Source organism: Ammospiza caudacuta, chromosome 5 (genome assembly GCF_027887145.1).
Source record: "Ammospiza caudacuta isolate bAmmCau1 chromosome 5, bAmmCau1.pri, whole genome shotgun sequence".
NCBI classification, from domain to species: domain Eukaryota; kingdom Metazoa; phylum Chordata; class Aves; order Passeriformes; family Passerellidae; genus Ammospiza; species Ammospiza caudacuta.
The window spans coordinates 70,883,937-70,899,248 of record NC_080597.1 but is presented as its reverse complement, the minus strand read 5'-3'; the positions used below and the strand labels follow the sequence as shown (position 1 = coordinate 70,899,248).

The 15,312-nt window shown below is 45.5% G+C and overlaps 1 protein-coding gene across 1 annotated transcript in view; it reads right to left on the bottom strand.

The window, feature by feature from the left end:
* Positions 1-9,169: 9,169 nt before the first annotated feature.
* The window catches only part of FAM107B (family with sequence similarity 107 member B), a 61,665-nt gene continuing 55,522 nt past the window's right edge, over positions 9,170-15,312 (bottom strand). Inside the window, exons 3-4 of the mRNA XM_058804874.1 lie at positions 14,198-14,351; positions 9,170-12,280 (exon numbers count right to left, since the gene is read on the bottom strand). Coding sequence (XP_058660857.1) covers positions 12,164-12,280; positions 14,198-14,351 — 271 coding nt within the window. The 3' untranslated portion in view covers positions 9,170-12,163. The remainder of the gene's footprint in view (positions 12,281-14,197; positions 14,352-15,312) is intronic.

Genomic DNA, 15,312 nt, shown 5'->3' with positions numbered 1-15,312 from the left:
TTGGGAAAACCCCAGAGTTCCCCTGGCCTCCAGCCTAGGAATGGAAAATGGAAAATGGAAAATGTTACAGGTAAAGCAACAGCTCGAGCTGTCCTGAGGTGAGAAGAGGCAGAGGATATAGGATCATTCAGGCTGGAAAGGACCTTTAACATCATTGAATCCAAATGTTAACCCATGGACAAGTCCACCAGGAAACCATGTCCCATCTACAAATCCTTTCAATGCCTCCAGGGATGGTGACTCCCTGGGCAGCTTGTTCCAATGCTGGCAAACCCTTCTAGTGAAGAAATTTTTCCTAATGTCTGATCTGAGCCTCCCCTGGTGCAACTTGAGGCCATTTCCTCCTGTTCTACACCTGGAAGAAGAGCCCGACCCCCACCTGGCTATTACCTAATAAATTGTAGTGATAGAATCCCTCCTTGAGCCTCCTTTTCTTCATCCTCCACCCCCTCAGCTGCTCCTCCTCAGCCTTGTGCTCCAGCCCCTTCCCCAGCCCCATTGCCCCTCTCTGGGCACTCTCCAGCCCCTCAAGGCCCTTCCTGAGCTGAGGGCACAGCACTCGAGGGTGGTTCTTGGTGTCCCTCCAGTCTGGCATCATCTCATGAGGCTGTCCTAGGTTTTGTTTTTTTTTTTATCAGGGAGTTAAGAAATCCTTGTGGTGAGCCCTGGGACAGCAGCTGGCCCAAGAAAAGGGCAGCAGAGATGCAGCTCAGGATGAGGAGCCTTGTGCTGCACTGTAAGAGCCTAAATGAGGCAGGACTCCGGGGCTCTCCAAAATGCAGTTTATTCCATCCAAGGGGTTACAGCAGTCCAGGGTTGCGGGTTGTCGCAGACATTTTTTCATAGAAATCCTTTCTTTGGGATTTGTGCATCTTCTGGGAAGCAAAGGCCCCAGAAGAAGAATGTAAACAATTGTTATTGGCTGCTGTGAAATGTAGCAGGTGCTCCTGTGATTGGATCATGTTCCGTGTTTACAATTGGGGGCCAATCACAGGAGCACCTCGGGGACAGATTCCCTGGACACAGAACTTTGTTATGCATTCTTGGCTATTCTATTCTTAGCTTAGTAGCTCTGCAACTTCTCTTCTTATTCTTTTTAGTATAGTAATAATTTATTATATGTCATATATCAATAAATCCAGCCTTCTGATCATCAAACAAGATTCTCCACTTCTCTCACCCCAGTGACCTCCTCAGGTCACTGTAATAGCGGGTGACAGAGCTGTGCCTACAGCTGTCAGCTCCAGACCCTTTGGATTTGGTTACATTGCATTATATCCTTTCCTTTGCTGAGCATCTTAATACAGTAGAACCAATCTATACCTTAACTTTTATCTCTAGCCTGTCATAACTACTGTAATTACCATATTCATGTTACTGCTCTTCAATCACTAAAAGTTAGTACATTACAGTTTAAGCTAGAAGTTGTTTTTCAGTTTTCTTGCAGTGGAAAATTCTGAGACCTTTTTTCTACTTGCAACTTTGCTGACTTGTTTGCCTGTGATATCTTTCTGTTTGATAAAAACATCTTTTTTGGGGTGGGTTTATCCTTTGCTCAAAGTCATAAAAACCCCTTCTAACTAACACACCCTTTGCCTCCTTGGTTATCCAGTAAGGCTGGCTCAGCAATTCTTTTCTTCTATATCAAAACTTGCTTCTATCTCTATTCCTTCATCAGACTCTACATTTAAAAATCTTTCTGGTAAGCACACACATCTGTGAGACTTTCTTGTCAAACTCTCATCCTTCCCAGCACCACAGTCTCAGTGACAGAGAGGAACTCACCATTTCCACCTGCACCTTCCATTCTGCTGCTGCCAGCCCAGACAGGCTGGGAGAAATCAGTTTTAAATGGAGCTCATGATCAAGGGTGGAAAAGCCACCATGGATGTCTGCTAGGAGGGCCCTCAAGCACCTCAGGGGTGGCAGGGCTTGTTTCCCTGCTGTCTGCAGGATCAGCAAGCTGTGCCTACAGCACCCTTGCAGTGACAGAGAGGCTTTACACAGCACCAGTGGTACTGCCTGGGTTGGATGCGTGGCTTAGGCCACAGGGCAGAGACACCCTGAGACTCCAGGAAAAAAATTCTTTTCCCTGAACCTTTGTGCTAGACACACCTTCCAGCTTTCAGACCAGCCACGTGTTGAAGATTGCAATGCAAGATGTTTTCCATTCCCACCTGTATGGCAGATTACCTTTGTCAAGTGGGCAGTTTGCCTTATCTCTCTCTTTGAGTGACCACATTCACACCTCCCTCGGGAGGGGACCTCTGCTGATAACAGACTATTGAATGTCACTGCATGGCTGATAAGAACTATAAGATCCCATTGTGAGATGCTCCGCCCAGAGGGAGGAGCCAAGCATTCCTACCCAGATATAATCCAGAGGTTTTTGGACACCAGCATGGCTTTCTCCATGGGATTTCCCAGAGGAACAGCAGCTGCCTCTTCTCCCACTGGATCTTCAGAGGAAGAATACATCCTTCTCTACAGATGCCCCTTGCTCCAACAGAACCACCCCTGACACTGCAGGAAGGCTGCAGCCACATTTCCAATGGGACTGCCACCAACACCCTGACCCACAGGGTGTCAGGCTGGGTTCTGACTCTGTCAGTGTTGTTCTAGTGTACTGCATTGTTTATTTTATCCTTTTATTTTTTTTTCTTTTTCCTATTAAAAAACTGTTATTTCTGCTCCCATATTTTTGCCTGAGAGCCCCTTAATTTAAAATTTATAGCAATTCAGAAGGGTGAGGAAGGTTCACATTCTCCATTTCAGGGGAGGCTCCTGCCTTCCTTAGCAGACTCACAGAATCACAGAATTTTTTAGGTTGGAAGAGACCTTTAAGATCATCGAGTCCAACACATACTTCAAGGAAAGACTCCTATCTTTCCGAACCAAGACACCAGGATACAACCCTGGGCACATATTTTCTGTATTTCAAGCAAATCTCCCCATTCCCATTCACAATTTAATCTGCACATGGGGTTTATGAGGCACAAGGGTGGTGTTTTATCTCAGAGGGTGTGTGGGACAGTCAGTGTGGCCCAGCTCACATGTGTGGACCCAGCTGGGGGGGCTGCAAACCATGCACAGAGGGGAAAGGAGGCACATGGGGGGTGCAGAGGGCTCCAAAGGGAGCAATCTCCCCCTTGCAGGCAGATGGCAAAGGCTCGAGGAAGGAGAGAGTGTGTTCACACCTAGGGGGATGATTTGGATGCAGGCAGGGAAATGTGGCAGGGTCTGGCTGATTTGGCTGGGCTGCTGCTCGTTGTTATAGCAACAGGAGGAGCCTGCTGCCAGTGAGGATGGAGCTGAGGATGGGGAACATTTTTAGAAAGCAAAGAGAAAGTTTGAATGGGTACAGAGAGAGAAGTTGTAGGTATGGAAACCAGCATGGCAAACGCAGGCAGATGAGTGGGATGTGTGGGAATGGGGGATTCTCCCCACCTGCATTCTCATGGTCCCATTGCTCCTTCCCTGGGGCAGGGGGAGGCTCTGGCTGGGCTGTCCCTGCTGCTGGGAAGGGCTGCCAGGCCACAGAGGGCACATCAGTGCTCTCTGGGGTGACAGCAGGATGAACACCCTGCTGGTGGTGCAGGCAGTGGAAGGGAGCACAGGGGGATGGCACAGGGATGGGATTGCTGATGGGATTGCAGCAGGAGGTGAATCCTCTGCAGGACCCCAGACTGCAGCAGTGGTGGCTGTCACCACATAAAGCAAAGGAGCAGCTGCTGGAGAAGGCTGCTCCAAACACAACCCTGGCACATTTGGGCTTATCACATCTCCAACCTGTGCTGAGAACACCTGGGATCTCTTCAGGGACCTGCCTGTGGATAGCCCCAGAGACTCCACAGGAGCCACCAGAGATCTCTCCATGGTGGACCCTCAAGCTTTAGCACAGGACACCAAACACCCCTCTGTGAATCCAGCTCCTGAACTCTTGAAACACACTCAGTCAAGGCTTTTAAATGCGGAAAATCAACGATGTCTTAGCGGAAATGTTGATGACATTTGCACAGAAAAATCACGAAATAATAACGCATTTCCCCGAGGAAGCAGCAGTCATCGGTCTCGACAGCTCAGCGCTGCCGTGTTTTTAGAGGAAAGCTCTGGAGGGAAGGAAAGGCAAGCCCTGGATCCCTGCTTTGCCCAGGAGAGGGCAGCAGGCGGTGGGAGTTGAGCGGGGGCTGCGGGAGCATCCCCGAGCATCCCCGAGCATCCTGCCCTGGCATCCCAAGCATCCCCGAGCATCCCTGAGCATCCATGAGCATCCCCGAGCATCCCTGAGCATCCCGAGCATCCCCGAGCATCCCGAGCATTCCTGAGCATCCTGCCCTGGCATCCCAAGCATCCCCAAGCATCCCCGAGCATCCCCGAGCATCCTGCCCTGGCATCCCGAGCATCCCGAGCATCCCCGAGCATCCCGAGCATCCCGAGCATCCCCGAACATCCCTGAGCATCCTTGAGCATCCCCGAGCATCCCGAGCATCCCCGAGCATCCCGAGCATTCCTGAGCATCCTGCCCTGGCATCCCGAGCATCCCCAAGCATCCCCGAGCATCCCCGAGCATCCTGCCCTGGCATCCCAAGCATCCCCGAGCATCCCGAGCATCCCCGAGCATCCCGAGCATCCCGAGCATCCCCGAGCATCCCGAGCATCCCGAGCATCCCCGAGCATCCCAGAGCATCCCCGAGCATCCCTGAGCATCCCTGAGCATCCCAAGCATCCCTGAGCATCCCGAGCATCCCTGAGCATCCCTGAGCATCCCCGAGCATCCCTGCTCATCCCGGCAGCGGCCTCAGGACCCGGGCAAGGAAACGCCTGCACAGCAAATCCTTCCAAGAGGCTTTTCATGGCTTTAAGGAGGGCAAGGTGAGTTTGCCCTCACATTGCTTCTATGTATTTTGGGCTTCTTGCTAATCACAGAATGGCTTGGGTTGGAAGGGAATTTATTGATCATGTATTTCCAACCCCCTGCCACAGACAGGGATGCACCCCTAGACCAGGCTGCTCAGGGCTCCATCCAACCTGGCCTCAAACACTTTCAGGGATGGAGCATCCACAGCTTCTCTGGGCAACCTGTTCTAGTGATTCACCACCCTGTGAATAAGGAACTTCCAACATCTAACCTAAGTCTCTCCTCTTTTAGTTTAAAACCATCCCCCCTTGTCCTGTGACTGTCTGCCCACATAGAAAGTTGCTCCCCCTCAATTTTGTAGGATCCCTTCAGGTACTGGAAGGCCACAATGAGTTTTCCTCAGAGTTTTCTCCAGGCTGAACAAACCCAGCTCTCTCAGCCTGTCTTCCTAGGAGAGAATGAGGAGAAAACCTCCTGCCCTCAGATCATCTTTGTGGTCTTGTCTGCACCCACTGTGACAGCTCCATGTCCTCCTGGTGCTGGGACCCCAGGGCTGGATGCAGCATTCCTGCTGGGGTCTCTCCAGGTCAGGGGCAGTGGAGATGGAATCAAGGAACAAACTTTTGGCACTCTCCTTTTCACCCTCGTAGGGTTTTTGTCATCATGGTCCTTTTTGAGTAGGGCTCTGAGATACAAGCTTTGAGATGTCTTTATTAGTTTCTCATTTATGATCTGTCAGAGTTTTTATCCCCACCTGCTCCTGGTCCCTGCATACCCAGTATTTCCCATCTCCACTCCCCACAAACCAAGGGCTCAGGCTGGGTTTCCCTCCAAGCTGCAGCAGTCAGCTTCAAACACCCATTTCAGGATCCATCCCAAGGATTCTTTGTTAATTAAATGCCTTTCATTACAAACCAGCCCTGGGAAATAATCCAAAGGCAAGGAGGCCTGAATAGGCAGGAAGAGCTTGGGGTGAAAGGAGACAATAGGAAAGGAATGAAAAACACAATGAGACTTCAGGGGAAATAAAAAGGCACAGGGTACATTAGATGTGAACACAGATGCAGGCTGAGTGCAGCATCCTCAGAACTGCTGTTTAACCTTGACTACAAGGTGGAAACCTTCATCACTCAGGCTCTTGCCTTCCCACTGTCTGTTCCTCCTTTTTCCTCCCCAGACAGCAACCTTGCTTTCCAGCATGACTGAGTGGCTTTAACTGCAGAGGGGCCTGTAGCAAGTTTGCAGCTCACCTCTTGTCTGGTTATCATAACAATTTCCTAATACACAGGGAATAGAGTTCCTGGTACTCCTGCAACTCCCTTGCAACAAGAAAATTATAAAAATTGCAAGATCTTTGTTTGAAGAGAATTTACTCCTTGGTATTTAAGAAGTTAATTCTATCAGTACTAGAAGTGAGAGTAAAATTTCCCCAACAAACCAGAGGTTGTGATGTTTGGGGCCCACTGGGCTTAGCAAATTCCCCAAATCCACTTTGTTGCTGAGCTCAGCTCATGAAGGTGGTTCCCTGAAATTGTATGGAGCAGAATTCACTGAAAGGATTAGCACCAAAACAAAGCTGGATGAAGACAAGAGCTCAAATTGTACATTAGAGAAATCACCCCTTATGACCCACAACCACAGTGATGAAGGATGTTTCACGTTTAACAATGTAAATTTAAGGGGTCTCTCTCTTTTTCTCCTGCTACTGATGAAAGCAAAATCCTCATCAGCTTTTCATCAGAGAATCTTTTAGGCTTCATTTACCAAAGGAAGAGTGAAAGGGCAGATAACCAGATGGACACAATCCCTCCTTCAGGGAGACCATTTCAGATGGGCTGGGTTGCCATGTCCTGACTCCACAGGCAGCTCCCTTTGCCTTTCTGTACCAAGCAACACTTACCTTAAATGAACCCCACTCAGGGGCTCAGGCTTTCTGGGTACTCTTAAGTTTTGAGCACAATAAAGTAGACCTGGCATTTCGATTGCATTATTAAAGGTTTGTTTCCGAATAGTTGAAGAGGGGGAAAGAAACATGTTTCTCCTTCCCATCTAATCAGGCTGAAGTTTCCATGTGCCACCTTCAATCTGTGTTAAACTGCTCGTGCTGTCCAACTGAGAGATTAGACTTGGGTGCATAATGGAAGTTAATTTCCAAAATGATTACTTAGATAATTAAGTACTGTGGCTGTAGCAGTGGGTGATTCTGACTGTGGGAGGTGCTTCCCATCCTCCTCCTTCCCTCACAGCATTGTGGAGATGCCACCTCCCCTCCTGCTGGTCAGTGATGAACCACACAGACATGAAGGGCCAAATCTACTGAAGGCATCCAGTGCCTGATCGGTCCTGGGGCACAAAACTCCATGAAAAAGAGAGGGGTGGTTTGGAGGTGGCATTTGAATTCCTGGCTTCAGAATGCTTGCAAGGTAGACAGTGTTCCCTGCCAGTCAGGCACTGTGGGCTCCTGCACAGTCAAAGGAAGGCAACACACTCCACAGGGCTGATTGCTCTGCTCTGATAGCAAGGAAAAGTGGATGATTAGCTCAAATGCAGGTACTTGAGTTCAGCAAAATCAGCCCAGAGAACAGAAGCAGTCCCTGCTAAGCTCAGAGAGGCACTGCAGGCCATGGGAGAGACCCAGTGCAGCCCTCCCCTAGGTCTGAAGCAATGCAAAATCTGTGGAACACAAGCACTGGAGTGACAGTGAGGACATCTGTGCTCTGTTACCATCACCAAACACTTCCTGTGGCCACAGTTTCCACAACATCCATTGAGGAGAATCATCCTTAATATTGACAGCAGCACAACAAACCTTTACTCTGACAGATGGAAGATTTCAAACGGTTTAAACTGGCAGGGGGAGGGAAAAAGCATCTTGTATTTCCCCTCCTCAAATCTCAAGTGTTTGTGCTCTTCCTATTGCAAAGCCTTGAGAACTCAACTTGCCCTCCCATTCTTCCCTCTATAAACATCAGTTCTGATCCTATGGAAATTGCACAGCAGCAGCTCTTTGGTCTCCAGTTATTTTCTTAACTGGTCACTGCAAGTGCCACCAGGCACTTCAGGTCACAGACACTACCCACAGACCCTCTAAGAGCAGCTAAGGGACCTCGAGGTGCTTCTTTCCACACAGCTATGGCATGGCACAACCCATCTGCCCATGGCCACAGGAGCACAGGCAAAGCCCCCAGTGGATTGGTGCTTGCAAAGCCACATGCTAGAACCTATCAGCTCAATGCAGTCCAAAAAAGCAGACAAAAGGAGGATCATTTTTAATTCTGGACAAGCTACAAAAGCAGGTCACGTGTCTTCACCATTTTCCTTGTGGAGCTGGAGTGAAATATTGAAGGATAATTCAGAACACATTTGGCTACACTTGAGGAAGGAGAGCACAGGGCAGTGTCTCCAGCAGGCCACAGGAACTCACCCCTTATTAACTCTGTTCTCTTTTACCTCCCCCTCATCTGAGAGCTCCGGGAGCGGCTCCAGCACCATTGCATCAGCAGAGCTGCCAGGACCCATTCCACATGCTGAGCACTTTCTGAAGGAAAAAACCATTTCCTGACATCTGTTCTGAATTCACTGCTCTCCTCCTCCCCCACCTCATTTCACCCCATGCTCCTCTCAGCTCCCCCTCCACTGTCACCTGCCCAGCTCACAGGGCTCCCCAGTGTGAGCTTTGTGCAGAGCTGATGGCACACAGCTCTTCAGCCCTGTCCATCCCCTGCCCCCTTCCCTCTCTGCTGTTGGCACAGGATTTTGCTCTTTGCACTGAGCTGTCTGACCCTAACCCAGCAAATCCTTTGTGCCTGCACCTTCTTTCTCATGCCCAAGTCTTTCCTACTGGAACCACACCTTGGAGCACTGGCTAAATTAAAAGGAGCATTGTAGGACTTGAATGAGGACCAGGCTTGTTACTCTCTTCTCACTCCCATTTGAAATGGAGCTATTGCAATGCTGATAATTCCAAGGATTGACAGGGAATGATTTCCACAATTACTTGTCTCCCATCAGAAGTTTTCCTTCATGCTCTGCCTCACCTTGCATCACCTGAACAGCTGCACAGTCCTGTTAAAAATTTCCTGCATCTCATTTATTTGAAGGATAACACTGTTCAGAGACACAGCAAAGTCTTTCTGTCAACTTTTGCACACATAAAGAGGGATGCAGGGTTTTAAGGAACCAAGAATCATCATGATCTTGATATTTCCCCCCACACTGCAGAATGTGAAACAATCTGGATATCTCAGTGCAGCCCCCAAAGTTTTGTTTTTGGCAGGATATGACAGACACCACCACATACACCAAGCATGTAGTAGATTTTATTAAGCATAGCTTTGGTTCTAAGTAATCCACCCTCATTCTTGTAATACCTTTAGTTAAAAACAATTATACAAGAGCAAATACAAAAAATATTAAATTATGAAAACAAATCCATTAAGGCTCCCTTTTTATATTTATATATATTTATATATGTACACTCAAACAAGTGCAGATATTAACAGAATGTTAAAGCCACAAAAATGCTAAAAAATTTACTACTATACTATCAAAAAGCAAGAGTTTTTAAAAAAGTACAAAGTGGTAAGTGAGCAATTTTCAGATCACTGAAGGATTCACTGGATTGCTTCAAAACCCACAGAGCTGAAGGGCAGAGCAGGAATTGCTTATGCTCACTGCAAGCAGTTTCTTACTTGAGTAGCTGCACAGGACACTTGTGGTGTGACTGACTGGCCACCCATTGAAGGGTTGTTCAATCCTGACTTCAAATCAAGCTTTTTCCTGTCAAAATTGATATGAAGGTGGCTGGGGTTCCTAGGACTAGCAGGACTCAAAGATGTTCTAACACACACGTTGATGTTCTGTTCACACAGAGAGTTAATTCCAATGAAAAACAAAAATAAAACCACTTCATGCTGTATGTACAAGGGAGTTTTCTGGCCTCCTGTGCTTCAGAAAGAGAAACTCTGCCCTGAATCACGGGCTAACCTGGGGGTGAAAGCAGGCTGCCCTTAGTCTTGAGGGCCTGATCCAGCACAGCCACTGAAGCCACACAGGGGGTCCTTGTCCCCCACCACTCCCAGTGCCACTGATTCCATTTCACTGTAAATGTGTGGGAGGATTGCCATGGTCACCAAGGGGAAATGGCTAACACCAAGTGGTCTGCTCAAACCAGAGGAAGGTTTCCTCACTCACTTGTAGACTTCTCCATACTGAGCAGAAGGTTAATGTGGAGCTGGAAGCAAGAGGCAGGATGTTTGGTAGGCTGGGAACAGCTAAGATGAAACGTGAGTGGGGTGTGGAAGTGTCAGACATAGTGCATGTCTCAACACAGAATCAGTGCAAGCGTTGGAATGATGTATTGCCAGAAAAGATCCTCTCTTGCCAGGAGAAGGGAAGAAGAGAGGGAAGTACCTGCAGCATTCAGGGTGCTCCTTTGTTGAGATAATACATGGAAGAGTCTTACATTTGGCCTTTGTCTTTTGTATGTCCATAATCTGAACAGTGTTAGACCATCTTCACGTTTAATCCTCTAGGCGTGAGTCACACTGCAAGTCTAAATCAATGGCAATATGCTTATCACAATTCAATTTACCCTCAATCTGATTATGTCCTCACAAAAAATGCCTGTATCTTAACAAATTAAAGTCTGTGTCTAGGAAACATTTCTAATTGTGAGTGTATTGTCCCCAGTGCTAATCTGAAATTGTATTTAAAATGTCCAATACTTATAGGAAAGGCAAAAGGAACTATAAAAACCAAGCAAACAACCCTCCACCACACCTTTACAATACAAACATGCCACTGCTGATATTAATAAAAAGTGTTCTCAAACAGTTATGTCCAATGTAATTACAAAGTAGAAATTGTTGTGTTTAGCATCCTAAGGCAAAGGCTAGGGATTAGATCCTCAGCAGGTATGTATGAACACAGTTTCAGTGAGAGCTAGGACTGCTCTGAGCAAGGAAGATCAGGGTTTGTCCCCACATTGTGAAGATACATCTGCACCCAATCACACCAGGTAAGAATCCAATTCTATAATCCTACATGAGCAATCTGTTCCCCACTCCTCATCCCAGGCTTTCCTGGGTAACTAGTAGTCATAAGCATGAAGGATCAGATTCTGTCATCCCTGTGCAAGCTAAGCAATATTTTATGTAATGGCAAATCACAGGGGCAACTTGTGGAAAGGCAGAAGATGACAGAATTGGACCCAAAGTCTCAATGGTAACAAACTTCCTTCTTGAGGCTGAATGAAGGATGGGATAAAATGAATTTCATTTTATGCCTCACTTTAGGGTAAAAAAATCCATTTCAGTAGATTTCAGCAATTGGTTTGGTCTGGTTTAAACACTTCTCTACTGCGGAAACAGCAATGTGTCTGCAAGCAGAGTAGGAACTGATGGTAGATCAGTTCCAGCAAATGAGTTCAAACACTACCAAGTGATGTGTTAACACTGTACTCTGTTCAGCATGTCCTTGGAGGATAAAGGCCACAACACCAAAGTAAGCAGGATTTCAAAACATGAGAAGTAGAAGACAGATAATTTTGCTTTGAGAGGTAAATTCACAGGTAGCACTTCACAGACCTGTACACAACAGTGTAACTTTCCAGACAGAGACAAATCAGTCTCTGGAGTCTCCCTGTGAAAGGATCATCACATTTTCATTCTTTCATAGCCCAAATTCTACATGCCAAACAGCAAGAAATGGGCTTTAAGGCTGCTTAACTTTTCACTGCTGGTGAATTTTAAGCATTCTCATCTTGCCCACACCTACCTATCCTAGTGGGGATGGGCAGCAGTAACCAGCACACCTCATATTCTCCTAGATTTAATAAAAATTCCAACTAAACACACATTATTGTGGGATATACACAAGCTGTAGTCTAGATGGAGGACATCTACCTGCTTAGCAAAGCTTGATATAAAAGGAGGACTTTTTTTCTGTTTTAAAGCAAAATATAATCTGTGTATCTCCACTAAACGAGGATCACAAGAGTTAAAGCAGTGCAACACTGAAGGAGTTTCTCTATATCCCTGGTTAAAATCTCTGAGAAAGCATGTCAGCCTGGTCCATGACACTGAACTGACAAAGACACTCCTTATCCATTGATCTCAGGACTGTATTTGGCAATCGATCTGTTTACGATATTGTCTTTTTAATCCACACGTCCCAGGAATTAAAAATCTCGTCTTCAGTAAGTGTCAGCTGATGCTGTTATTTTGCCTCTTGAGGGGCAAATGTGAGACAACTTGCAAAAGCCTCTCTCTGCAGGAAAGCTGGAAGTCTAAGCAGGCTCTGGCTCTAGGAGTCTGGTGCTTCTGTTGCTTCCTGGACCGTCCTCCTCAAGTTGCCCTTGACTTTGACAAATTCAGGAGCGTTTTCCTGCTCTTCCTGTATCTTCTGCTTCTCCAGTTCCAGCTTAAAAGGGAATCACATGTTAAAAAAAGTTTAGAAAACACATCATTGAAATAGAAGACAAAAAACGAAAGGTTTCAATAACTGACCATGCCAAACTCTTTAAATTGCTTCCTTTCTTTGTCTCATGGAAAAGATAAAATTGCTTTTCTTTGGGAGTATCTGTTCTCATAAACAATAAATCTTTTCAAATCCTTGGCTCTAGCTTGTTCCAGATGTCCACCTTTGCCAGACAGACAAAAACTCTGCAAGCCCAGTACAAGAACAAGATGAAGCATTTTTTAAAAAATTCTTGGACATCTTCATTAAAGAAACAACAGTAATTCCCTTCTCTGGCTTTTACAACAGAACAAGGAAGAATGTGCCTCGTGGGAGAACACGTGAACAGCTACTACTGAGCACACCTGCAGAACTGATTTCTGAAAGTTTAGCTATGAAGTTCTGTATCTAACTTGAGCCTCTTTAAGAGTATCTGGTTTGTCTATCACAAAAAGCAATAAAAATCCAAAAATCTTCATTGGCCCTAAGCCATTCATTTCTGAGAGGCCATTTACTGCCTTTTTTAACCAAGCTGGAGCTCCTGCCCATGCAGACACATGAAATTTCCATGTGAGGAATGGAAATGCTCTGTGTGAGAAGGCTCTGCAGTGCTCACAGAATATGGATTGCTTACCCATCCTTAGGGAAGGCAGATCAGTTGGCAGAAAGGGAGAAAAAACCCTTTAGAAAACTAACAAAAGTACCTGAAATGAGCTTTTTTTTTTTCCCTTTTTCATCAGACCAAGGTCTCCCTGATTAATGGGGACCACGTACAGCACACCTTAATAATCTCTGCTTTGTCTCTGGCTCACTGACAAGGGACATGCCTTGTTTCTATAAATCAGAACAATGTCCCCCCATGAGTCATGTTGTCAATTAATGCCATTCCTGTGATGTTTATGAAGTCACAGCACTGTTTGCATGGGCAGGCTTTTCCTCTTCTAACAGAATTTTCTGATCTACATAATCTATGTTGGATGGCTCAGTTTCAAATCATATCTTCCCACAAGCTGGGCCCTTAAGAGAAATAAGAAAAATGACAGGATGATACACTTAAAAATACAATAGCTTTCTCCAAAAATATTTCTAAACCTAATTAAAACAAAAAAACCTCAACCTATAATAAAACCCTAAAACCTATAATGATTGGATTACATGTAATTTTTAACAGCAATTATTTGGCTTAATTGATTTCTTTTGAGAAACACAGGAGGTACTGTTTTAAAGCACTTATTTATAGCATTAATTTATTTTAAAATTGCTCGATGCACAGTGACTTCTCTGATGAGCTGTTTCACTGTAGGAATATTTTCTCTCAGGCACATGAAGTGCTTCCAGAGCCACAGAGACATTTGGCTCATCCTGTGCCTGGCAAAAAGCTTCACCACAAGGAACTCCAACTCCACATCAGCTCCATGCACAGGGCTGGAGGACTTTTTCTTTCACTTAACACCAATGGGCTCACACATTTTAAGACAACATAAGATATTTTAAAAAATATCTAGTTTCTTACATAACCCAAGAGAATCAATTGGTTTTGATTAATTAAATGTAATTTTGAGGTACTACAGCATAATAGCCATTTTTAGTGGATCATACAAAAATTGAGTAAAACACCACAGTTTCATCAGTGCTCCACACACATTCCTGCTGGCTGAAGCAGGATTCATTTGACCAAAGGCAGACCCCATAAGCAGTTCCTGTACAGTAAGTGACAACAGGTAATTAAAGAGCATGATTTGATTTATCCTAAGAGATACCTGAATTTAACCAGGGAAAATATGACAAAAATTGGCTGCTGCTTCTTTTCTGTCTAGAAAGGGAGCCTCAGGTGAGTAGCTCAGATGCAGATGTGTAAATGTCTGTAATTCCTTATCTTACCTGCTCCAGTTTCTGCTGCCGTTTCAGTAATTCTATTTCCAGGTCTGACTTCTTCTTCTGGGCTTCCTCTTCTTTCTGTTGTTTAATAACCTGATCTCGTTTCCTTTTCTCCATCACCTTCTGTAGCTCTGGTTTGTTCTGAGGTGCAAGACCCCTGCAAGTTACATGAGGGGGGAGAAAAGAGAGATCCATTTCAATTAGCTGGAATTCACACAGAATTGCAGGCAGCTTTACTAAAATCAAGTAGTTGCCTATTTAGATATAAATAAATGCCTATTGGGATATAAATAAATAAATTAAAAAAAAAAAAAAACATGCAGACATTTGCCTGATTTCTAACCAGCACCCTAAGCTAGAATTTAAGCCTTTAAGACATTTCCCTTGAATGTGCATGGTAGCATTTCTCCTGTATCCTTCATTAACTTTCATCTTTAGCCTTCAGTGTATTATCTTGATTCCAGAAGAATGGACTGAAAAAACCATCACAAATGAAGACATTATCAGAACTAGAAACAAATTTTGGACAAGAAGAATTTGCTTGGTGCCTGATAACTCCGAAGGACTGGGTTCAGACAGCCCTGTGCAGGCTATTCTGTTCACAGAAGTCTGCACGGACAAAACTAAAAAGTGGTCTGTCACACTGCTCCTGGAAATCATGGATTCTCTCCTTGCCTTGAAAATGTGACAGACAGCTTTACCCATGCCTGGTTGTGAAGCTATTTCCAGTCAGAGCTCCCAGGCTACATCACAAAGAGCCTAAGACAACAAAAATCCAGAATAAAAAAGTTGCCATCACCTTGGAGACCAGACAAAGCCTGGAGGATTCCCCCTCTGAGAAGCCTTTAGGTGCTACATGAACTGAATGTTTTGAGCCTGTTCAGCACAAATTGCTTTCCAAGCCAGCTACTCTGGAATGAGAAAGCTCCCTCCTTGGGAAGATGCATGACATTATTTATACAGGCACACACAAGGATACTCACTTCTACTTATTTTTGTGACTTCAGCTGTTTCTTTTATCTCTGTTACGCTGTGATGGTTTCAAAATTTGTTATAAGATTCAAAGCTCTCCCTGTTATTCAGGTATTAGCATCACTTACAGCAGAGCAGGGAGATCT